This window comes from Cheilinus undulatus, linkage group 15 (assembly GCF_018320785.1).
Source record: "Cheilinus undulatus linkage group 15, ASM1832078v1, whole genome shotgun sequence".
NCBI classification, from domain to species: domain Eukaryota; kingdom Metazoa; phylum Chordata; class Actinopteri; order Labriformes; family Labridae; genus Cheilinus; species Cheilinus undulatus.
The window spans coordinates 36,567,614-36,591,872 of record NC_054879.1 but is presented as its reverse complement, the minus strand read 5'-3'; the positions used below and the strand labels follow the sequence as shown (position 1 = coordinate 36,591,872).

Genomic DNA, 24,259 nt, shown 5'->3' with positions numbered 1-24,259 from the left:
ATGAAGGAGATATGTAAAATCTCTAATTTAAAACAAGTAAAACTAATTGAATTTATGCAAATGTAGTGATCACTTCTTGTGTAATATGGACTGAAATCCTGTGCAAAGAGTCAGAGTATGGCATTTGCAAGATAAAGAAAGACAAAACACAAAATATACCTAAATAAAGGTTATTAATTAGATGTTTCTATTAATATACTGATAAACACTGATACAAACTTAGACAGTCCAAATAGATTTGACAAAATTATGCATTGCTTTATTATTTTTCTAACCGGCAGAAAGTGCTTCATAAATGTACTCATTTTATTTAGGATTTGTAAGGATTAGAAAAATAGCTTGATGATCCCAAAATATAAAATTACTGTTTTTATTCATTTAGATCAAAAGAACACATGATTTGAACATTCATGATAAATCTGTACAGTGAGCCCAGTATTGCGGTTTTTATTGTATCACAGATTCAGTGTGTTGTATCATCCCCAATTTTTATAGAATCCTGTATTACTTACTTAAACTCCACCCGAGAACGTTATTGAGAAAGTGAGGAAGTTGAGTGACAAACTGCTGACAATGTTACTTAAATCCATCCATCCATTTTCTGCTTACCCTGTCCGGGGTCGTGGAGAGCTGGAGCCAATCTCAGCTGTAATTAGGAGAGAGGCAGAGTACACCCCGGACTGGTCGCCAGTCAATTACAGGGCTGACATGCAGAGACACAACCAGACACACTGTTGCTCACACCTATGGTCGTCTTAGAGCTACAAATGTTGTCTGTGTTGTCTGTGAGAGGAGACTGGACTACTTGGAGAGAACCCATGCATGCATAGGGAGAACATTCAAACAACACACACAGAAAAGCCTCCACCGACCGAGATTCAAACAAGCTGCTTGTTGTGAGGCAACAGCACTAACCCCTGTGCTTAAGCACCACTGTATATCCCTTAAGCAGTTTCTGTCAATTTATTAATTAATTTGTATTTATTTGAAATAGAAACAGTTCACATTATTCAGTATTATGCAAGATTATTGCCAGAGGCTAGTTCCCATCTGTAGTCCCCCGGCAGGTTGATTGTCCACAACACAAATATAAATAGAACCGCACAAAAAAAACAGGTAGCACAACAACAAGCAGATATTAAACAACATCAACTGTACATTAGTTGGCAAAGACACATTAACCCCCTGACATCCTGCATGTACATATGAGGACAAAACATTTTGGCTTTCCTACAACATAGTGATGGATTCTGCTGATACTACTATGAGATAGTTGTCTGAAGTTTTCATAGAAGTTCAAGTAATTTGCTTGGACTGTTGGGGATATTTCTTTTCACATTCTTAGGAATTTTGTGTAGATTGAAATTATGTTTATATGTTTGAAACTGGAGTGCTAGATTTGATTTTTTTTGGGGGGGGGTGACTTTGGGGTATTTTTATGGGAATTATGGGAATTTATTAGTACATCTTTAGGAAACTGATTGGAAACATTAGGAGAATGAGCATTTTGGATTTTCATGAATTTTCATTGAAAATTACAGATTTTTTGGGATGTATAGGGGGATTTGTTTAGAAATGTTTCGCAATATTCGAGGAAATTAAAATATATGGTTTTGGTAATGGTTTGGGTAAATTTAGGGATTTTTTTTCTGTTTTGGAAATCTCTAATTTCTATCAGAATTTTTAGAGGTATATTTGGTTCATACTCATCCTCAATAAGGTATTGTGGTCTGTCATCAGAAGAATGACAACACCATGCATCTTTTAATGACTGGCGCTGTTTCCTACTGACTGAATGGCGTCCTACCAACTGGCTGACACACAGCCCAATGTAACATTTGTCAAAAACGTTCATCATTTGGGAACTTGGTTTCTTCCACAGTTACATTACACTTTCATCAGCATTGTTGGTTATTTAAGTGTTAGAATAGAAACTTGGTTCCAAGCTACTTCGTGTCTCTAAAGCAGTGACTCATATTATTGTTGTTTTGATTGGGAGACACCTTGCATCAGGAGTGACATACTGTGCATCCAAAAAGAAGCACTCCCTCTGTATCAGTTATACGCATCATTAATGCTTTTTAAGAATTTGCCCTGTCAGCTATTTAGATTGACTTTGAGATGTTGCATATATTTTTATAGAATCATCTGACTGATGACTTTGTTGGAAATAAGTATCATATTTAAGAAATAATCATGCATTCAATAAAAAGTGAGAAATCTGCTGCGAAAATAAATGAAAGCAACATCACTGATTTAGTTGCTCTATGTTTCACTGCAGGTGATTGATAAATATATTAGATGACTCATGTGAACCTTTGACATCATGAGATAAAACATACATAACCGCCCACATGTAGTGTCAAGTAATACGTTTTATGGCATGCTGCTCATGCTGATCATTAGTGAGCTCCTTGTTCTATCAGATCATCCTTCCTGACTTGCAATAATAAATTTATAGGTGTCATCCATATTAGCATTAGACCTCTACAAGCTGCTATTTCTGTGCACATGAGTTATTGATTTTGTGTCATGCATTCATATTATTGCAAGGCCAGACTTTTTTGTGCAGAAATTCTTCAACTGTTCATGCTGTTCTTGGTATGCATCTTAAAACACAGAATGTGTGACAAAAAGTTCTTACTTGCAGGACAGTAAAACGACTAATCAAACATAAACATATTAAAAAGAAGGAACATTAACAATTAAATTCTCTTTGTTGTTTCTGTGCTCACAGGAAGGAGTCGAAGTGAGGGTGGCCAGAATCTTCAACACATTTGGCTCCAGGATGCACATGAACGATGGACGTGTTGTCAGTAACTTCATCCTGCAGGCACTCCAAGGAGAACCTCTCACTGTGAGCATTTTAAACTTTCTAAGGATTACGAAAAAGTCACACTTAGGCATTTCTGACGTTCATACAAGTCCATTAAATGTTGTGAATTAAATGACAAATTTAGCATACCTTGTACAATAATGTACAGCCAAAATGCCAAGAAAGTTATCAGCCGATAATAGCTTAAGAAGTTAATTATTGGTATCAGCCAATAGTAAAATTTACACCAATATGTACGGCTGATAATGTGACATCATAATAAAGCGTGCACAATGACGCCGGACGTGCGCCAACAACAACAAGCAACATGTCGGCTGTGTAGGAGAAGTTTGAGATGTGTTAACAAGACAGCAAAGTTGCTGTTTACGTCATTTGTAAAGTACATCAGATGCGAGGAGGAGCTCGGCAACACGCCTTTAACAACACCAGTTTAATTTTGCATCTAAAAAACCGTCACCCTGATGACTACAAGTACTTTCTATGATAAAGAATGACAAACTTTGTGCCAGGAAAACTCATCAGCAGCCTCTACTTAAGTCATTCAGCAAAGCTAAAAATACAGCAACGACTATCCAAAGGTAAGGAACTGAACATGAAAATCATTGAATTTATAGCTCTTGATAATCAGCCTTTCAGCTTTGTGGGATATACGGGCTTCCGCGGGCTAATGATGCATTTACCTGAACTGCCAAACTTTGTTTCCAGTCACGTAGAGAAGCTCCTCGTTAAAGCTTAACATAGTAGCTTCATCACGGGTATATGGACATCAAGTGTCCGTCCTTTTAGCATGTTGAGCCTCACTGCCTCTGTGAATAGATGAGGATTTCACTCTTAAAAAGCCTGTCCTGCACTCACAGGAGTGCTCACACAGCAGCTGCAGTTGCAGCCGCTTTTGATAACATGTTTCGGATATGGAAAATAGAAAAAAAGAACATGCATGTCATCCTACGTGACATGCGCTAAACTTGGCAAAAGCAATGACGGACTTTTCTGTGCCGTCTCCTGTGTGGTGTCTCCAGCATTAGAGATGTGGGTGTTGCTGTGTTGTTACAGCACTGTTGACATTGAAATGCCAGTTAAACTTGGTTGCTTAGTTAGTTTCTGCTGTTTAAAGCAGTATCAGGAGAACTACTTCAGTTGAAGTTTTATTTCTGTTCATCTTGAGTCTCAAAAATTTTAAATCATAATTAAGCTCTGAACTATAGCTAGATTTTTCGCATTCAAGAATCTGTCTTTTTGTTGTTGTTGTTGTTGTTGTTGTTATTTAAAGCACTTTGTCAGGAGTAGCTCAGGGAGCCATCCTGCAAACTGGCTGAGTAATAAGGAGAATCAATCTTACTGTATAAGCTCTTGCTTTTCAGCACGGTGGAGCTCAGTGTCAGCAGGTTATGTTGCTGCTTTTTATTGCCCTCAAAGATGCAGATGACTTTGGCTGTACTGTTAAAAAATACATGTAGCATGTAATGCACACGTAACCCAAAGACATTACTGTAAGTTTTACATTAGTGTATGGCTGTATTTGAGAAAAAAAATCAACATTATATCCTTCATTTCTGATAAAAAATCAAATGTTTTGTCAGTTTCTACAAAAATAGACTACCAATATTTAAAATCCAGCAAAATCGGCAAAAATCCAATATCGTGCATCTGTATTTTTCAAACAGATTTAAGAAAATAGTTATAAAAACAGAAGTTGAGGTCGTTTCACACCTCTTGTTCAGTTGCTGGCTGAAAATAAGTGACATCACCTGGGCTGCTAAGGCAAACAGCTAACCACAGGACATACACCCAGGACTGATCAACCTGTTTTGATAAAAGGCCAAAACACCCTATGACACTGAGGTGCACAACTGACAATGTGTCCTCATGATTAAAGCCTTCTTCAAGAACTCCCCATGGAATCAATAGTGGTGCAAACACTAGGGATTGTAACACCAAGTCCTTTCATCGAAACATCACGTCCCCCATCAAAACTATCAAAATCAACATTTTGACATTACTAAATGACATCAAATTATAAAACTAAAAGTAATGTCAGAATTTCTTAAGAGGGGCGAAATGATAAAAATAAAAACATACAAATGGTGATGATTTAATCAGTTATGAGTTACTCAGAATAACAAGCTTGTGTTCTGTGATTCATCTGGTGCATAATAACATGTTTTTTTCATTCTAATTGCACCATAAGAGCTAACAGTGAGTTCTCTCTTCTTCTTTCAGGTGTACGGCACTGGTTCCCAAACAAGAGCCTTTCAGTATGTGAGGTAAGACTGCTAAATTTAACCTTCTCTTCCGGTACAGCGCTTCCTTGAAAATTATTGTTTTATGTTACCAACCAGTCAGGAAAAACTATAGCAGTGCAGTCACCATATAACTAAAGATGAGTCATCTTGGTGGCATAATGTAAATGATCAAAATTATGAATATCTTGCTGTTATGCAGGATGCATAGTGTTAGTCATTACCACCAAGAGAGAAGAGTGTTTCTCCCGCTGTTATCAAAGGTTTGTGTGGATGTTGATGCCTACATGGATGGATGAGTTCAGCATAAAGCAAAGGGTAACTTTTTAAATTAGGCTTTGAAGTTTTATGCTAAATACCAGTGTTTGCATGCTGCCGTGCCTGCTTGAGCAGATAGATTTGTATTTGGCCGGTTAAAAGAGTATTTATTGGTTTGTGTGCAGGTGATGATGAGATTAGTTTGATCACTTTGAGGCAGAAAGATCAGAGACAAAGAGCATTTGAAGGTCTCATATCTCTATTAAGCGTTCACCTTCTGCTCAAGACTTTTGTGTTGTGAAGTCAAGGAAAAGGCAAGGTTGTCACGAAAAGTCTCCTGCAAGTTAAATTCTCTGAAACTTTACATGACCTTTATTACCAGCACTTTTAGTCAAATAATTCTACTTTTGAAGGCCTCGTCCCCTCAAAGTTGTATCTCCTCATTCTTAAACTTTTAATGATCTAATTCAGAAGCAGCTGAAACATTTTGTATTTTAAAGTTTAGACTAAAGTCACCGCTTCCACAAACAAAAGTTAGTGCATTCAAGAACTTTGACATTTTTAATTCAATTAGGATTTTGTATCTGACAGAGCAACAGAAAATCTAAGCAAAAAGTGTTTTTTAAAAAAAAAAAACTCTGCAAGCTAATTATCTGGAAATTAAAAAAACTGAACAAAAACCGACCTTCAAGCTGCCAGACAAACCACCTCCATTTGCTGACTAAAATCATGAGTTAAATCTCTTTTTAACGTTTTAATTTTTTGATGAAGGGATTTATTAATCTATCTGTAGTAAGCAATACAATTAGAAAACAGAGAAAAACTTGAGGGCCTTGACAATTTGGGTGTCTGAGTAATAAGTAATGACTTTTTCCTCCAGAATAACAACATACTCATGGGATATGTGGGATTTGTTTTTGTTTCAATGAGGGTGCAAGGGGCAGAAAGATAAAGTCAAACTTTAGGGTATCATGCCGTGAAACTGGGGTGCACTGCACACAAATCCATCAGAGGGGGGCTGTGTTTGTGGATAACAGCTGGGCCACACAATACAGCATACGAGAGCAAGTGTGCACACCTGACTATGAGATACTGACTGTATCTTTTAGACCCTTTTATCTTCCGCGGGAGTTTGGACAGATCACCATCATCCTCGCATACATGCTCGGTCCAAATGACGAAGCAGCAGGAGAGAGAATCGTGGAGAGCTATAACAACACACTCGCCCATCTGGGGGACTTAAACTATTGTAATCTGATCACTTGCCTACCCTACAGCAATATGTCGACTGTCCCACACGTCAAAATCGGATGCTAGACTGTTGCTTTGGCAACATCCCCGAGGCTTATAAAACGGTATGCAGACTGCCTCTTGGAAAATCTGACCACAATGTAATTCATCTTTTGCCTAAATACAAGGCTGTGGTCAAAAGAATGAAAACAGCTCAGAATCAAATACAGATGTGGTCTGACAAAAGTAAAGAGCAACTTAGAGACTGCTTTGATGACACAAATTGGGACATTTTCTTTGAATCCTGTCAGGATGGAGATGAGTTCACTGACACCATCACATCGTACATTAAATTTTGTGAGGACCATGTGTCAGAAACCAAGACTGTGAAAATATTTCCAAACAACAAACCGTGGGTTTCTAAGCAATTGAAAATCAGTCTTAATGAAAAGAAGGCTGCTTTTTGCTCTGGTGATGGGCAATTAATGTAGGAAAAAAGTAGACAGCTGAGAGGGAACATATCCAAGGCAAAAAGTGAGTACAAGAACAAAGTAGAAAGTAAATATTTTAGTGGCAACATAAAACAAGCCTAGGAGGGTTTAAATACACTAATGGGCAAAAGCAATAAGAAATGTGATACTCCTCCAAGCATCAATCAATGTTTTGTCGATGAGTTAAACCAGTATTTCTGTAGATTTGATCAAGTGGATGACAAACAAGAATGTGATGAGATCTGTAAAAATCTGCCTGCAGGAGCACCCACGGCCATCACTGAGGATGCTGTGGCTAAACGTCTTTTTAAACTGAAGCCAAACAAGGCCACTGGCCTGTCTACTCAAAGACTGCACTCCTCAACTAAAAGGAGTCTTCTCAAAACTGTTTAATTCCCTCCTTGTCACAGGCGTGCCCAAATCTTGGAAATTCTCCATAATAAGGCCTATACCAAAAAAGCCAGGGGCAAGCAAACCTGAAGATTTTTGTCCCATTGCCATGACCTCGATATTATGCAAAACTATGTAGAGAGTTTTAGTTGATCTCTTGACCACCATAGTGTCCGGTGAACTACATCCTCTACAGTTCGCCTGTAAGAGGGAACGAGGTACTGATGATGCTGTGCTAACCTTGCTCGACGTGATCTTAAATCAGCTTTCGCTTGCTAAAGCATTCGTTAGGGTTCTGTAGACTTTTGTGCAGCTTTTAATTCTATGAAATTACACATTCTTCTGAAAAGGCAGGCAGATTTCAATATTGAAAAGGGCCTGATGCTCTGGATCAGAGACTTTCTCTCTTGCAGCCCTCAAAGGGTTTGTGCTAACGACATTCTGTCAGGAGAGCTCATCATAAGCACTGGCTGCCCACAGGGTAGCGTTCTTTCACCTTTGCTCTTTTCTCTTTTTTACAAATAAATTTGCACTTCATGATAAAAATTTTAAATTGATTAAATACGCGGACGACATGGCCTTAGTCAGCTTGCTACAGAAATCCGACTTTTCTGGTGAGGCCTCCTATCTTGCCCACACTAAGGCCCTCAAAGCATGGTGTCTTGACAGCCAGCTAGAGATCAGCTTGTTGTTCACACGAAGCAAGAACTGACAATAGAGCCAGTTTTACTTGACGGCCAGCTTGTTGAAACTGTGGAAACCTTCAAATATCTCGGTACAGTCCTTGACAGTCATTTGAGTTTCTCTGTAAACACAGATTTTATTTTTAAGAAATGCTCACTGCGACTCTTAGAAGATGAAGCTGTCTTGGTGTCAGTCCGCAGATTTTAGAGCTTGTGTATTCTGCACATATTGAGAGTGTCTTAACATTTCATCTCTGTGCTTGGTTTGGTCTCTTGAGCCGCAAGTGTAAGGTCAAGCTAAACAGAATTGTAAAAATGGCTGGTAAAATTGTGAGAAAACCCCAGAAGCCTCTGGCCCACATTTACACTGACAGGACGAGGAGGAAAGCTCGGAGAATCCTGGCAGACAGCGCTCATCCTCTGTCCTGTCAATTTGAGCTTCTGAAGTCTGGGAGGCACTACAGAGCTCCTTTGGCCAAAGGTCCTTTAAAAAAATCCTTTATACCAAATGCCATCACCATCATCAAATTCGTCAAAGTGACCAATCCACACATATGACCTGAGCTGTTCTACTTCTATGTTTTACTTATTTTACTACGTCCCATCTTACCTCTACTTGTATTCTTATTTTTACTATATCTTACCTCTGTTTTTGTTGTGTCTATTATATGTTTTATTTATGACAATGTTTGTACTTTAGTGCTGTCTGTCTCCTATGCTTGTGAGCCAAAGCCAATTTTCCACCTCGGTGGACAATAAAGAATTATTCTATTCTATTCTATTCTATTCTATTCTATTCTACTCCTATTCTATTCTATTTTGTTGTCCCCAGTGGTAGACTGAGTCTTAGCTAAACTCTTCTTCGCTGTTGTCTGTAGTGGTAAAATGAGTCTTAACTAGACTCTTCTTCCAACTAAGGCAGGGTCACTCCATAAACTGAGGTAAATGAAACCCCTGTTAATTTAAGTTTTATCATAGCCACTATTCTAATGATAGAATTAAAAAAAGTTTGTTGTCACAAATGTATGATTGAAGCAGATTGCAATCCTACCTTTACAGCTGCTATATACACAGTAACATGCTGTAATAGAGAATGTTTGGCATCGTTTTCAGCTTTGCAGTATGTTTCAAGGATAGGAAATCAGGCCGCATGTATACTTTTATGTCCTTCATAAAGAGACACTGTATGCAGTTAGAACCCATGGAATCCAGGGTATTGTTTGGTATGGTTAGAGGGTAGTGTCCTGATGTTGTAGTCAGATGATGAATGAAGGTGGGCAATAAACAGTCGAGCATGGAGGCACTATGCCCCAGTGTCATCTTTTCAGAGGCTGCAGATTAATCAACAAATTAAGTCTAGTTTCATTCAGATGCAGCATGGAATTCATGAAGTGAAGGAGAAACCTTCACAGCAATATAAAGCATCTGTAAGCAGACATTTAAGAGCTGTTATACTCATTCATTCAAAGATTCATAGACCACTGAGGTTAACACCTACTATGTGTCATTGCTGTTGCTGGGCTAAACCTTGCTTGTGCTCATAAACTATTGCATTTAATGTTTGGCTTATTATCACATGATAATGCTGAAAACAACATGAACATGCAACAGCAGTGTTGCCTATATATACCTCTGCACCCGAGAGTCAGAAATTCACATCATCGCTGCCTGTACCCTTGAACCCCTCTGACAGACACACACTTTTGCCGGGTGGAGTTAATTAACCAACCTGTTTTTCCTCTGCCTGATGATGGATGTATTTACTCTGTGAGCCATTATGATCTCTTCTCACCTCTGTTCAGTAGCATGTTGTGCAGTAACAACAGGATGTATGGGGCCCGTGCCCATTAACAGAGGTGGAAACAGTCAATAAAGTGATTTAACATTAGATCTACAAGATGCACTTTTAATTAAAACCTGCTTGTGTCTTATACACTGATGCAACCAATTTACCAGTATGAAATGCTGAGACATGTAACGGTATAACCTCAAATGTGCAACTCAAAATTCACCCCTCATTCATTGTGTATTTTAAGCTTCCACTTTGTTGGCAAAACTTGTTAGTATGCATGGCTTTGCAGCCCAGGCTTCTGGTGCCACTTTATGTATTTAGAGAAAACTGTGATATTCTTTTTAATAAAAAAAACCTGTGGAGTTCTCTCTTAAATTACAGTAAATAGAGGAGGAGGGTAATGCGACTTAGGTGCTGTGGGTCTGCACTACACAACCATCAACACTGGTTTACAAACCTTGCATGGCAAAAACAAACAGAACCATAGAAATTTACACAGCTGCAGAGAAACTCCATGTTGCAATGCAATGGAACTGACCACCCAGGAAGACTGTTATACCATTACAAACTAAGTCATAAGGCTCATTTACATGCATTCAGAAAGTATTCAGACCCTCCTCACTTTTTTTCAATTTATGTTTCAGCCTGATAATACAGTTGAAAAAAAAAAGATTCTCATTATCTAAACTTAGTAGCCCATCATGAAAAAGTGAAAAGAGAATTTTAGAAATGTATGCAAATTTATTGAAAATAAAAAAAAATGAAGGCATCACAGCTGACAATGCATATCAGAGCAAAAACTAAGCCATGAGGTCAAAGGAACTGCCTGCAGAGCTCAAAGACAGGATTTTTGCAAGGCACAGATCTGGGGAAGTCTACAAAGCATTTAGTTGCACTGAAGGTTTCCAAAAGCACAGGGGCCTCTATAATTCTCAAATGGAATGGCAGGACTCTTCCAAGAGCTGGTCGTCCAGCCAAACTGAGCAATCATGGTGAGGTGCCATGGTAAAAGGGGTAACCAAGAACCTGATGGTCACTCTGACTGAGCTCCAGAGATCCTGTGTGGAGTTATACAGTAAAATACAATTAAACCAAAGAGTCACAGAAAACCAAGAGTTAAAATATTTCATACCGTCTGGAACACAGACTGTTAAAATATGAGATGGGACAAAGTGTCAGTAGGACAGTCATCACTGCAGCCTCTACTAATCTAGGCTTCATGGCAGAGTGGCTCAACGGAAGCCTCTCAGTGCAAAACACATGAAAGCCTCCTTGGACTGTGAGAAACACGATTCTGTGGTCTGATGAAACCAAGATTGAACTGTTTGTCCTCAGTTCTTAACATGTCAGGAGGAAACCAGACATCACCTGCCCAATACCATCCCAACAGTGAAGCATGGGGGTGGCAGCATCATGCTGTGGGGGTGTTTTTCAGCAGCAGAGGCTGGGAGACTGCTCAGGGTTGAGGGAAAACTGAACTGAGTACAGTACAGTGGAGTTTTTTGCAAACCATTATACAATTTTTTTTTTTTTTGAATGTCCTCATGACATGTAGAGCATAGCATATCTTCCCAAAAAAAATATTAAACTGAGATTTTGACAAACACTTCAGGTCAAAGAAATATTGCACCTTCTGTGATTCAAAAATTTCAGTAGACCATAATGCAGTGTAATCCCAATTTTGGTTAATTGACTAACCTTACTAGTTATGTTCATAAAATTCTGATAGCAAACCTGTACAGACCTAAACACAGTCTTTACATTATTGGGTCTTTACATTATTTTTTAGGAAAATCCTTTTTTAGTATGCCTTTAATTACTGTTATCAGTCATCTAGATGTTTGAGTATGTCCAAACCTTTCCTTTCCCAGTACTAAGTGCAGGTTGAAAATAAAAAAAAATAAAAAAAATAAAAAAAGCAATTTCCTAGGTGGCCAAGAGTACATGTTCTGTTCTGTTGGCATCCAAACAGGATATGTTCTAAATTTCTACCAGTACAGTCTCAGAGTTTCTAACATCATTAACACTGTAGAGCTAACGGCCAATTATGCATAAAACATATGTCAAGACAGTATAGATATGGACAGAAAGACTCACTTTACTGAATGAATGATCCCCTCCAGGCTTACACTCAGCGGGGGAAATATGCATAATGAATCAAGGAAGCTGTAGAAAATGAAAATTAATGGAGCAGGATCTTGACATCATTAGCCTTGAGAATGCATGTTACATGAAACCTCAATCATGAGTCAATAATACTAGCATGTCCCTCTCTCACAGCATAATGCAGTGATTCAGGCGGGGAGAACACCAAAGACTAAAGCAGAGAATTAAAACCGAGGAAATAAGGTTCTAACTGAGCCTTCACTAATTGCTAGTTCTAAATGAAAAACACTTCCTCACTTAACTCAAAGGTTCAGTTTTTATGCTCTAACAATGTATGAAATGATAATAACCTAATAAGTCTCCTTCATAGAAACTAGTTGTGTTTAAATTATGAGTGTTTCTTTGAATTGATGTTAAAATGTGGAGGTCCACTGAGAATAAAGATTGTTTATATTGTTTCCATGGAAGAGCTTTAAAGATAGTAAATGTAATGCTGCACAAACATGAAAAGGTGGAAGTGAACAGATTTTTCAAGTGCAGATGTTATATCTGTATTTGTAGAGCTAAGTGTGTAACATAAGATGATGTGCTGGGATGGAGAATGAGATTGCAAATCAGTCTTTTATAGTGGTGAGAGGATAATTAGAAGCTATTACTCTATGTATCACCTGCCATTTTAAAGCCGCGGCCAATCTGGCAAGAATGACTACTGAACTTCAGAGAGTATTGGACTTAAATCCTTGAAAATCCGCTCAAAAAATTTATGGGTACAAAGGGTTGGCAATAAGACCTGAAATTTACATCACGCTATTTATTTGGCCTTTTCTGGAAATGGTAATATATCATGGTATTAAAAAATCAAAGAGATAACACATTTAGATACGTAATCAGGTGTTTCAGCCCCATTGTCCCCTTAAAACAAACCTGTGATGGCATACTCTACTCACGTCTGGACACTGTTAAATGATTTTACAAGTCTCTCTGGTTTCACTTTGTTGTAACTGCACCTATAGTTTTAAGTTTCATTTCTCTCTTGTTGTGGTGTGTCAGGTTGGTACTGACAACACTAAATTTGGGACTTTGGGACAAAATTGACTTTTATTGCTGAGGACTTGAGTGTACAGAGGGATAGTGTTTATGGATTAGAGCAGTGCAACGTCACTTCCCGCTTTTCAAGGTGACTGCACCCCCATTTGGTGGAAAACAAGCCCTCAGACTGAATGGCTGGTAGGTTTGAAAACACAGGTAACAATGCAATTAAAAGCCACATTGCTGTGTTTTGTGCTTTAAACAATTATTAAAGCCATAATTTAAGACATGCTTTGTTATTCTCAAATGATGACAGATTGTCAAAGAAGAGTTGTGTGTCTTTAAGCTGAAACTAGAGAGGAGTAAAGTGGGCAAATGTAGGACCACTGCTGTGTTCCTAATGACTTTAAGCTAGTGATTGCTCTGTTACAGCAGGAGCTGTAGTCTGTCTGTTACAGCCTTTTCACACATGAACTAACTTATTAACCACATTCAAGAGTTAAGCTCCAACACAATTAAGATATGTGATGTTTGTTTACAACATCTCCAGTCACAAGATGGGACTGATTGTCTGAACACACTTTCATGTACATCTAATTTTGTTTATTTCGTTTTGTTATGATGCAAGTATTTTTTCATTAATGCACGACATAATATATTTTCTCACTGACCACTAGATTTTGGCTCTCAATAACCGTTTAACCTTATGGTTTTCATATTTTAGGCTTTAAAATCCTTAATGACTCAGTCTTTCTCAATGACTTCTGTTCAGTTTTATGGAATGCTTACTCACAAAGAGGAGGGGCTGGCATCTTTGGGCAATGTACCAGGATGGTTCGGTCTTATCCATGGATGCCTACAAGGAAACTGAAGAGTCAGCACTCAAATATGTCGTTTTGGGTTATTGTCTTTCTGGGTGAGGCAGTATAAAAGCTGAAACGAATGCATTTCGATTTGCAGTCCTCTTCAGCAGGTAAAACCTTCACAATAAAACTTTTAAGGCTTCCCAGAAAAAGCAAATCTGATCAAGTATTTACCTTATAACTATATCTACACAAGTATAAATGCACACATAGACAGCATATACATGCACAGGATTGTAAATCAGTCATTTATAGTGGTGAGAGTTTAATTAGAAGTGGTTATTCTATATATATAGATTGAGAGATGGAAGGCACCTTAGCTAAATTTTGAGTGTTGTTATGTCAATGTGATATTTTTCAGTTTTTTTTTATTTTTGGTAAATTTGCAAACATTTTTAAAATTCTGATTTCCCTTTGTCATGATGGGGTATTGGGTGTAGATTAATGAGAATCTTAGTTATCATTTTTTTTTACTGTAGGGGCTGCAATAAAACAAAATTGAAAACAAGTGAAGGGAGTCTGAATACTTTTTTAATGCACTGTATATCTACATATCAAAGGACCATGAGCACGACTCCCCTAGAAATGCTCCAAAAATATTTTTAAGAATTGTACCAAAGCATATCGAAATCATTAAAAATGGTTAAAAACTCCCCAATAGTACAAAGTATAAGTAAAGTTTGTATATTTAAAAAAATACCTCTCCAAAATAAGTGTTTGAATTATTTTGAATTATTTTGATTTCGGGACCAAACATTTCATTCAACTTCCTGACAGGAAACGTCTATTAAGTAGCTCTCCCCAATGGATGCAGTAAACTGCAGGACTTTATTCATGTGGTGTGGTTAAAAGCAGTGTTTAGTATAAAGAAACAGCCTCTACTTGAATCTAAGAGAATACAAAAGTAATGAATGCTGCAACAAACGTAGGGTATTTTACATCAGTCATTTACTTTAAGCGAGTGCTCATCAATCTGTGCCTCATTTTCTGCCTCAGCTGATGGCACGTGCTGCTGACTTCGACCAGATAAGAGTAAATGGGCTGACTTATTCTTCTTCCAGGTGTTTGCTTTAGGGGTCAACTGATACTGGATTTTCAGGGCCAATATAGATTGTAAGTAGCTCATGAGTCTGATAATCAGTCATTAAAATCAATAAACATTTTTGACAACAAAAGATGCGTATCATAAAACTGAAGACGGTGAATGATTTAGCACTAGTGGTACATGAGAAACAGCACTGTAGCAGCATGGAATAGGAAGTGATGTCATACACTTTGTCAGTGTCACTTAGGCTTCAGTGTTTATTGGCTAGTACTTATGTGTGATGTCTAGCTAGTGAGATAGTGTTATGGAGGTTAGGTGAGACCTTGTAGAGTGAATACTGAGCCAGAGAAGAAAACGCATCACACAGAGAAGCCACTTTTGATTTATTAATTTTATCAGCAATCTGTAAAGTAAAATGCTGATCTGCCAATTGTTGCATATCAGCGTTGATAATCAGCCAGGCTGATGATCAGTCATCTGCTAAACTTTACACATTTACTCCTAAAAATGTCTGAAATGCGATTCTTATGTAAAGAAGCTATCCAAGATGATGGGTGAAGTAGAATCCAGGACTTCAGTTAATTTTGCCTTAATAATTACTGTGTGTAGTAAGACATGCTCACATTGTCCACTGACATGTGTAAAAGAAAAAATACTGACAGAAAAAGAGTTTAGGAAGCTGCTTTATTGCATGTTTCTCTGACATTATCATAATCACTCCTACTTCTTGCCTGTTTTGATGCTCTGGACATTTTCCTATGGTGTTCTCCTGGACTTCATGTAGAAGTTTTGAGAGAAAAAAATCAGAGTAAAGCCAGGGGGCAGGTACTATGTTTGTACATTAACCTTGGCCAGAACATTTTGGAAAATTTAGTAGAGATTTGCATGGGTGTGAATACAGCATATGGTAGACTCTGTGCTAAAACCTTTATATATATTTGAACTGTTCATTTAAAAAATACAGGCATGTCATTTAGTGTCTCCATAATGGTTACAACAACAGATAACCAACTAAAATGCAACTGAAATGCAACTAATAGGGCCTATCAATCAGTCAAATATTGACTAGACTCACATTTGGGTGCTGGTTTAGGCTTAATTGGTGAATGGGTACCCTTTTGAATAGGCTGTAGTCCTCAGTGCACTAGTTGTAGGTCCGATTGCAATCCTCCCTTGGTGTCTTCTTCCACTTTTTCCCCTTGTTTTTAGCCTCTGTTCTATCCAGTGAAGGCGAGGAGCCCCCAAAAAACTCATTGAGAAAATATATACCTACCCAGGCCAGAAACATTCACTCATCCGTCAGTCTGACATGAAGTTGTGTGTAGCAAATAGATGTACGGTTTGTCAAGGTTAACCCCAGAACAGCACATATTTGTCACATTAAACAATTTCTTTGTATAGTGTCCATCACACATCTTAAATGTAGCTGTTCTGCTGCATCAGTGTCTAAAAGAAGCAAAGTAGGAAAAGCACAGAAAGAGCTTGGTTGTATCAGGACAATTGTCTCTTCATGCTTTCCTTCAGGGCCAGATTCCTGCTGCAATCTTCTCAGCTAGAATGAATGCTGTGAGTGTTAATGGTTGTCAATGCCGTTGGCATGTGAGATGTGTTTAGGAGAACAAGTTAGTTCAGACTTTGTGTAGAACTATAAGAGATTGGTATTTTTGTGTTTGTTTTGATGTACACACTTGTCGAGTGCTTCTCTAGCTGATAGGAGAGAGTGACTCACCTTTATTATAACTGCACTGACCTCTTGTTGGCCTTTTTCAAACATTTCATCAAGATCAGGGACACTTATTAGAAACTGGCCAAGCAGAACAGCATTGTGTGTTAAAGGTGGTCTTTGCAGAGTTTTTACACTGCCCTTTGGAGCCAGGTTTTATAAGTGGATAACTTTTTTTGGAATGTAACCTGTTTGAGCACATTGGTGTCACTTTTACATCCTAACAGTAATTTAACAATTACTACTTTTATTTATAAAGAGGTTTAAGAAGAAGTGAGTAAAGATCATGAAAACAAAATTAATTCATTTTCAAATCTTGGCAGTCATTGTATTTAGGAAGAAAGTGCACCTAAAATGTTTTAGACCTCAGTGATTCACAGATTGTAAACATGACATTTGTTTAGTTGACAGTTTAGTTTGCACCAACCTGTAAAGCATCATTATAATGGAGAAATGTACCCGTCTTTTAGTGGATTGTCTTTATAGAAATGAAATGGACAAAGTACATCTCTCGCTATATCATGTATATATTCATGAATGCAAATTTGACATTTGTGCAAATGAAGAGCTAACTAATGTGTATATGATGTGCACTATGGAATAGATTTTTATAGTAAAACCTTCACTGGTGGTCTGTGAAGTGGTCCTTCATATCATTATCTCTATTTTGAAACATATGCTAATGTCAAGGTCTAACACATGTTGACAGAATTTTCCTAATGAATTGTATCTCAGTGAATCTGTGCATGAAAAGTGATAGAAAAGCAGAGGTAACAAGGCAAGATGGGATTTTTATTTGTTTCATATCCCTCCACTTGCTCCTAATTAAGTGGAATATTTTTTATCAGCATGTTAACATTCTTAGCATGCGTCTTATATCACCCCTGCTCAAAGCGGCATTGTGCCTCAGAGGTTGCTTGTATTGCTTCAAGGAGTTAATCCTGTCTGAGTCTGGGTATTATTGTTTGACAGTGTACAGATAGTATTCTGGTGTATTTTCATTTAGACTTGTGCAGTAATTAAAGCTCTGGAACAGTGACTAAAGCCGCATGACAATGAAAAACTGTTCCTAAGATTACTATGGCTTTTTATCTTATACAAAGGAATAAGAGATTGATTTGTTAAGTACAATGTTCTTGAAGAAAGGAGAAATAAAGTGGATATACTGAAGCCTTCAAGGACCTCAGAACATTTGTACTGCCTTCATGACTTTATTATGGAAAACAATATTGAATCAATTGTTAGTCTGTGTTAGAAAATGGATTTTATAATGTTACACATAGCACACACATGTTCTCGTAAATAAATCTCAGCTCCTCAGTGAGGGAAAAGCTACAGTGTGACTTAAAGTCAACAATGCATTTTGAGATCTCCTCTGCTGTGTCTGATTTGCTCTCTAGTGATCTGGTGAACGGCCTGGTGTTGTTGATGAACAGTAACATCAGCACTCCGGTCAATCTGGTGAGTTCATGTTTTACAAACCCAAGTGGGAAATGAATTCTTCAGGCAGACAATTTACTGGCACTCCCGTCAGTGAGTTTGCCTCTTGTTGACACTGATCTTATGAAGGTTTATGAAATGTGTTTGCAGGGAAACCCTGAGGAGCACACCATATTGGAGTTTGCTCGTCTCATCAAAAGTCTCGTCGGTAAGGTGTCATATCGATCAAGAGAGTTGCAATTATGTGTGTCTCTCCATGCACCCAATCTCTGACATTTAAGTTTCTGTCCCTAAAGTCTTTGCTTGCTTGCCTGCTTATTTCTTAATGTCCTTATCCCGCTCACTCATCCTGTTGCCTCTTTAATCTTACTTACTATCAAAGCTAAGCTGGTCTTCACGGTTGCCCTGGCATGGAAATTGTTCTGTTTCTGAGTGTAGCGTTTAACCCCTGTTGCAGTCATGAAACAATATAATTGAATCTTAAATATGGAAGCCATATACAGTTCTTACAGAAAGTATTCATCCCCTTTGAGTTTTTACCCTTTTAATTGATTTTATTATTCAAAAATGTGCAGTATAATTAGGCTTTTTTGACTTAAAAGGACAAATTATCTCTTTAATGTCAAAGTGAAAACAGATTTCTACAAAGTAAGTAATGTGAGGGTAATTGTGAGTCTTCTACAGCCAATTGACTGGACCTCTGCTGAATTAGGTCAGTTACTTTAAAGCCGGTGAATATTACTGCCTACATCCTATGAACATCTGCAGTTTTACAATCGTAAAAGATAAGATAAATATGTCTTCCTCAACACAATGAAAACTCTCTCTGCCTCTGTCTTTCTCTCTTTCACACACATACTCACACAGTGAGCAGGAGTCAGATCCAATTCCTCCCAGAGGCTCAGGACGACCCACAGAGGAGAAGACCTGACATCAGAAAAGCCAAGATGATGCTGGGCTGGGAGCCAGTGGTACGTGTGACACACAACAGACCCATAGTCAGCTAGCATTTTCTCAATTCTTCACTTGAAAGCACACTGTCCTACAGAACTGTTCTCACAATGCTGCAGATCCGGCTGACCACTTACAAAAACATCAGTGTCTCATGAACAGGATTAACATTTATGGATCTAGTTTCCTGTTTTTACACATCTCACATCTTGGATCTACAGCAAAAGATTTATTAACAAAGTTCTCGTCTGCAAGCTGATACTGAATTTTTAATGTAGAGGTGGGCTGACACGATTAATATTAAAATCATCATTACATTATACTTTTCATTAAAGTGATCAAGGATTAGTCTCTGTACCAGTGGTGACTTAGCATTCACAGTCACACAGAGGAAATTTTAAAATTGATGATTAATTTCTGTTTCAAGTTCTGTAAGTCAAAATGATGTGAAAAGCTTAATGGTTGCTTGAGAGTTTGAAAGGTTGTTAGGCGTATTTTCTTACAGCACTATCATATAAACAGGTTTTTAAATGATCCCTCATCAAAAGATGACCAAGATTTAAATGAAATGTTTTATACCTGGAAATTAAACTTTCATAAAAGCTGGAATAATAGTTTCCACTTGTTTTGGGGTCTGTGATTGTAAAGTCCACCGTGTACAGTTTCTGTGCATTTTTTTGGCTATTTCTTAATATCTTTGTTTGTCATTTGGAGTTTGTACTCCTCCAAGCTAAATGTACGCTAGTTTCAGTCTCAGCTTACGATGATAATGGTGAAGAACAGACCCAAAGCTTTCAACCTGCAACTTTAATAAAAGAGTCTTTTCAATCAAACCAGTGCTCCACAAGCTTTATTTACTTAAGAGTATACAACCGTTTCCTTTAAATGCAGGATTATGACCTAATGACACCTAATGATGGTGAAAAGTGGTGTTGCCAGCCTGGTCTGCCCTGTTGCTATGTATTAATGCACATTTTGAACAGTGAAGCAGCTGAGGGTTTATTTTTTAAACTAAATATGAACTGATTATGTACAACCTTTTTCTATGAGGGAGATGACACTAAGACTAGCTAAAATTTGGTCTTTGAGAATAAAAACCTGGACAAAATGTAAGTTTAATTTTGTTATGGGGACGAGACTAAAGATGTTAGTACAGGACTGTTGGACAATTAAGATCTGGGATGTTTCTCCACTGTGTTTATAATCTATCAAAATACAAGGATAGAGGTGGGAATAGGTATGCAAGGTATGTAAGCATTTTCTTCTGTATATTTTAAAGCTATTAAAGCATTGATAGCATATTAACATGAATGTTTTACAGTTATATTAATTTTACAACATGGTTGATTTGAATAGGTTAAAGAATAGATATTCTGGCTAAAGTAAAGACTAAAGTGTATGGACTTAAACTTAAACTAAAATTTGCTTAAATAATGAATTATCTGTACTGGCAGATATGTATATCTGCTGATATTTGTAACCCATAATTTGTATATTTAAAAAAAAAATCTTCCTTTATCAGATGGAAATATTGGCCCTATGAACAAATAAGTTTGTTGGGTTTTACCCCTAAATTCCACCAGATACATGTTCAGTCTGTCTTCGCTCTGTCACAGTAACAGAGTAGATAGGAATTAGTTTTAGCCAATGAGAGAGTTTCTATCAGCTCTGCTGTGGTTTGTCTCTGCTCTGTCACAGCTCCGGCAGTTTAGAGCCCTCTGCAGCAGATATGCAGGACTTATAATTTCACCAGATGCCCAAACCCTGTGCAGAATTTCAGCACAGCGCAGATCAAGCAGAGCAGGAATTTTTGCCTAAACATCATAGTGGAGTGTAGCCAAGCCTGGAGTCAACAGGTTAGAGGGACAAGAGGAAGCACATTAATTCATTAAAAGGTTACTTACTCACAGTAGATGCACAAACATCCACATGAAAAGACAAAATAGAAAATCAAAGCAAGTCTGTCCTTTTCCAAATCGTGTGTTTGGGAACAATAGCTTTATGTGTATTGTTATGTTTTTACAGCTCTTCAGTATTATCTTCTGGCATAGCTTGGCAAGATTTTGTTATTATTGCATGAACTGCTCCGTCTCATATGTTGGGCAGTCCTACAGTGCTGCTCTGTGCTGCACACTGAGAACATAGTTGGTGGGTGCTGACGGACATTGGGGCACACAGTCAAACTACAGTGCAGCCCTGACAGACCGGAGACGGACCTGGTGGAAATACAGAATTAGGCTGGACCAACACACCTAAGTCAGCTGAAGTCTTGTCTTTATTTATCATCATTCCCCAAACTTTAGTGTGTTTTAAGGACTAAAATTTGTTTATTTTGTTCATTGTCAACCTTTAAATTATGTGTTTTAAGGGCTGACATTTGATGTCTGAATTGAATTTATATCTCAATTTCTGCTAAGATTACTTTGTTAATATCAGCATTTTGGATATGGGCAAAAATCCATGACATTTTTTATTAAAACCAGACAAAAACTATCAAGAGTGAAAATGGCTTAAATGTGACTAAAACAAGCAAATATTTTTAATCCAAATACTAAAACTAGATTAAAAATAGCTGCTTAACATAACCGCTGAAGCAGCTGCATGCAATACAAAAAATAGGGGGCAAAATGTTTTTTTTTAATGGAAAAAAATGAAAATAAGAATGCACCTTGATTACCAAATTCTACAGTAAACCATCAACCCATGACAAATTATGAATGAATGTATGTTTATTATTAGACTTCTGAAAATGATGTGTGATCACACTGTGTCCAACTGGAATCACTAAGAAAACTGCAGTTGATCCAGAATGCAGTAGCCAGAGGTTTGATCCTCACAAAGAGATCACATTGCTCCCCTGTTTTTATCACTGCACTGGCTGCCTGTTTATTTTAGAAATTGATTTTAAAATCCTTTAACTTATCCTTCACAAAGCATTCAATAATTTAGCCCCCATATATATATCTGACTGCCTTAAATTAAGTTAAACTTTTACACTTTTTTAATGTGTCTGTTTGTTTACATTGTTTTCTTTAATCTTGTTTTAATTGTAACTTTTTAGATCTTGTGTTGTTAAGCACTCGTGCTGCATTTTGTATGAAACATGCTATATCAATAAAGATATAGTAATAGTATTATTATTATTATTATTATTATTATTATTATTAAATTACCACTCTTGAGCTCAGTCAGAGAACACAAAGATATTGGACGGAGGAAGATCTTTTCTAGCAGAATGATGATCAGATAGAGTGGTACATAATACTAAGTGGATCATTAGCGGTTTTTGCACCAGTGACGACAGCATAAAAATGCCATATCAGAAAATGTGTGGTAAAATGGAAATTACATAGCCTTAAAATCTCTGAACATAAAGAATTCACATCAGTGTAACAAGTACACTTCTAAAGGTCTGTAAACATGACTTTACATTTTTTTTCTTGCCTTTTTTTTAGTTGATAAAATGCCCAAAACAGTTTGAAATATGTGTATACAGATTAGATCTGCTCAATCCATCAGAGTAAAGAGGACAATACAAACTACTACTTCATTTCAGAACTTTTCCTGTCCCATGTTTTTGAAACATGTTGCTGGTGTCAATTAAAATTGCACATAATAAGTATTTCTAAATCAACTACATTTTCTGTTTGAATATTTAATGTTTAGTTCTTTTTCCATTAGATATCTGTTTTCAGTGTTTTGTAAATGATAACATTATTTTCATTTTCTACACCTTTTTTTTAATTTCAACATTTTGTGTCAAAAGCATGTCATATCATGCAAGGCCAGACATAAAACAAGATCTAAGGATTATAAACCCACTTGACATTTCTCAATAAGAGTCTTAGTACGTTTGTGTAGACGGACATAAACCATGTTAAACTGAAGCTAATAGGATACATTTTGACCAGATTTGATATTTGGGTATTACATTTCTAAGCAACGGAAGACAGGTTATTAGTGCTTTTAGTGTAGTCCATCAAGTGGCAATTAAACTGTGAGTTTTCATTGTTTATTTAAAAAATTCAAGCTCATTAGGAAATATGAACCTGCTGCATCAGTACAGGAGAAACTCAAGTATACTTGAGGTCTTAAGATAGGCACAATTGTGAACATAATTGACTGACTAAATAAGCAAGCACACAATGTTGAGCTGTGTTTGGAGAGCAGCCTCCATCAATACTTTATCATTAGCACTGGAGTGCATGGCTGGTCTTTTAAATTACAGTCGCTTTCCATCATATCACCCAGTACTATCTTACATGATTTGATTTTTGTTGGCAGGTTCCTCTGGAGGAAGGCTTGAATAAAACCATCCAGTACTTCAGCAGAGAACTGGAGCACCAGGCAAACAACCAGTACATCCCTAAACCTAAAGCTGCCCGCATGAAGAAAGGAAGACCCAGACACAACTGAGGTCAGGCAGACTCTCCACAAACACAGAGGGAACTTTAAAGACTTCTGAGGGGAGCAACCGTCTGAAAAACACTGTTAAGTAAAGCACTCTGGGATATCTTGTCCTCTTTTTTTAAAAGCAGAGACAACTTAAAAGAGATGATGTTGTTGCCTTGTTGGAGTCACAGCTGCTCTCTGGAAAAAGGGCTTCAGTGTCTGAGCTTTCCTGTTGGATGGACAAGACTGAATGAAAAACAGCCCAGCCTATGTTTTTTGTGAATTTTTTGCTTTTGCTATTTAAATCGCGAACGAAGAATCATGCAGACAGCTTGTGCTGTGAATCAGTGCATTTTGTTTGTTTTATGCCATTTTGTCTCCAGAGATGAGCTACCTGGATTTGTTTTGTTTTTTTCCACTGGATGTTGTGTGCTCTTATCAGCGGTGTGCCAGCACCCTGCTGGCTGCTCATGCAGCTCACTGCAGGACTGGAAAAAAACTCCTCTAGAAGGACTGTTACAGAATCATCATATGTTTATCAGGACATCATGATGAGTTCCTCCTTGCCAGATCTCATGTCAGGATTTGCATTATCAATCTCAGATGATGCTATTTTGATAAAACATTTCCAAAATTTTGTGAATGATCTAGTGTGGAAGGAAAATGGGTGAATTTATCTGCAAGCACTGAAAAATAAACATCAGACTTGGGCAGTACAAAGCCACATCTTTATTTACAATAATGTATTTTAAAAAACAGAGTTTATAGAAATAGGCAGCCTTAAGAGCTT

At 37.4% G+C, this 24,259-nt stretch overlaps 1 protein-coding gene across 1 annotated transcript in view; it reads left to right on the top strand.

Annotated features, from left to right (window-relative positions):
• uxs1 (UDP-glucuronate decarboxylase 1) overlaps positions 1-24,138 on the top strand; it is a 67,792-nt gene extending 43,654 nt beyond the window's left edge. Inside the window, exons 10-15 of the mRNA XM_041807488.1 lie at positions 2,738-2,857; positions 5,057-5,100; positions 18,087-18,147; positions 18,277-18,334; positions 18,994-19,097; positions 23,362-24,138. Of these exons, the coding sequence (XP_041663422.1) occupies positions 2,738-2,857; positions 5,057-5,100; positions 18,087-18,147; positions 18,277-18,334; positions 18,994-19,097; positions 23,362-23,493 (519 nt within the window). The 3' untranslated portion in view covers positions 23,494-24,138. The remainder of the gene's footprint in view (positions 1-2,737; positions 2,858-5,056; positions 5,101-18,086; positions 18,148-18,276; positions 18,335-18,993; positions 19,098-23,361) is intronic.
• Positions 24,139-24,259: the final 121 nt, after the last annotated feature.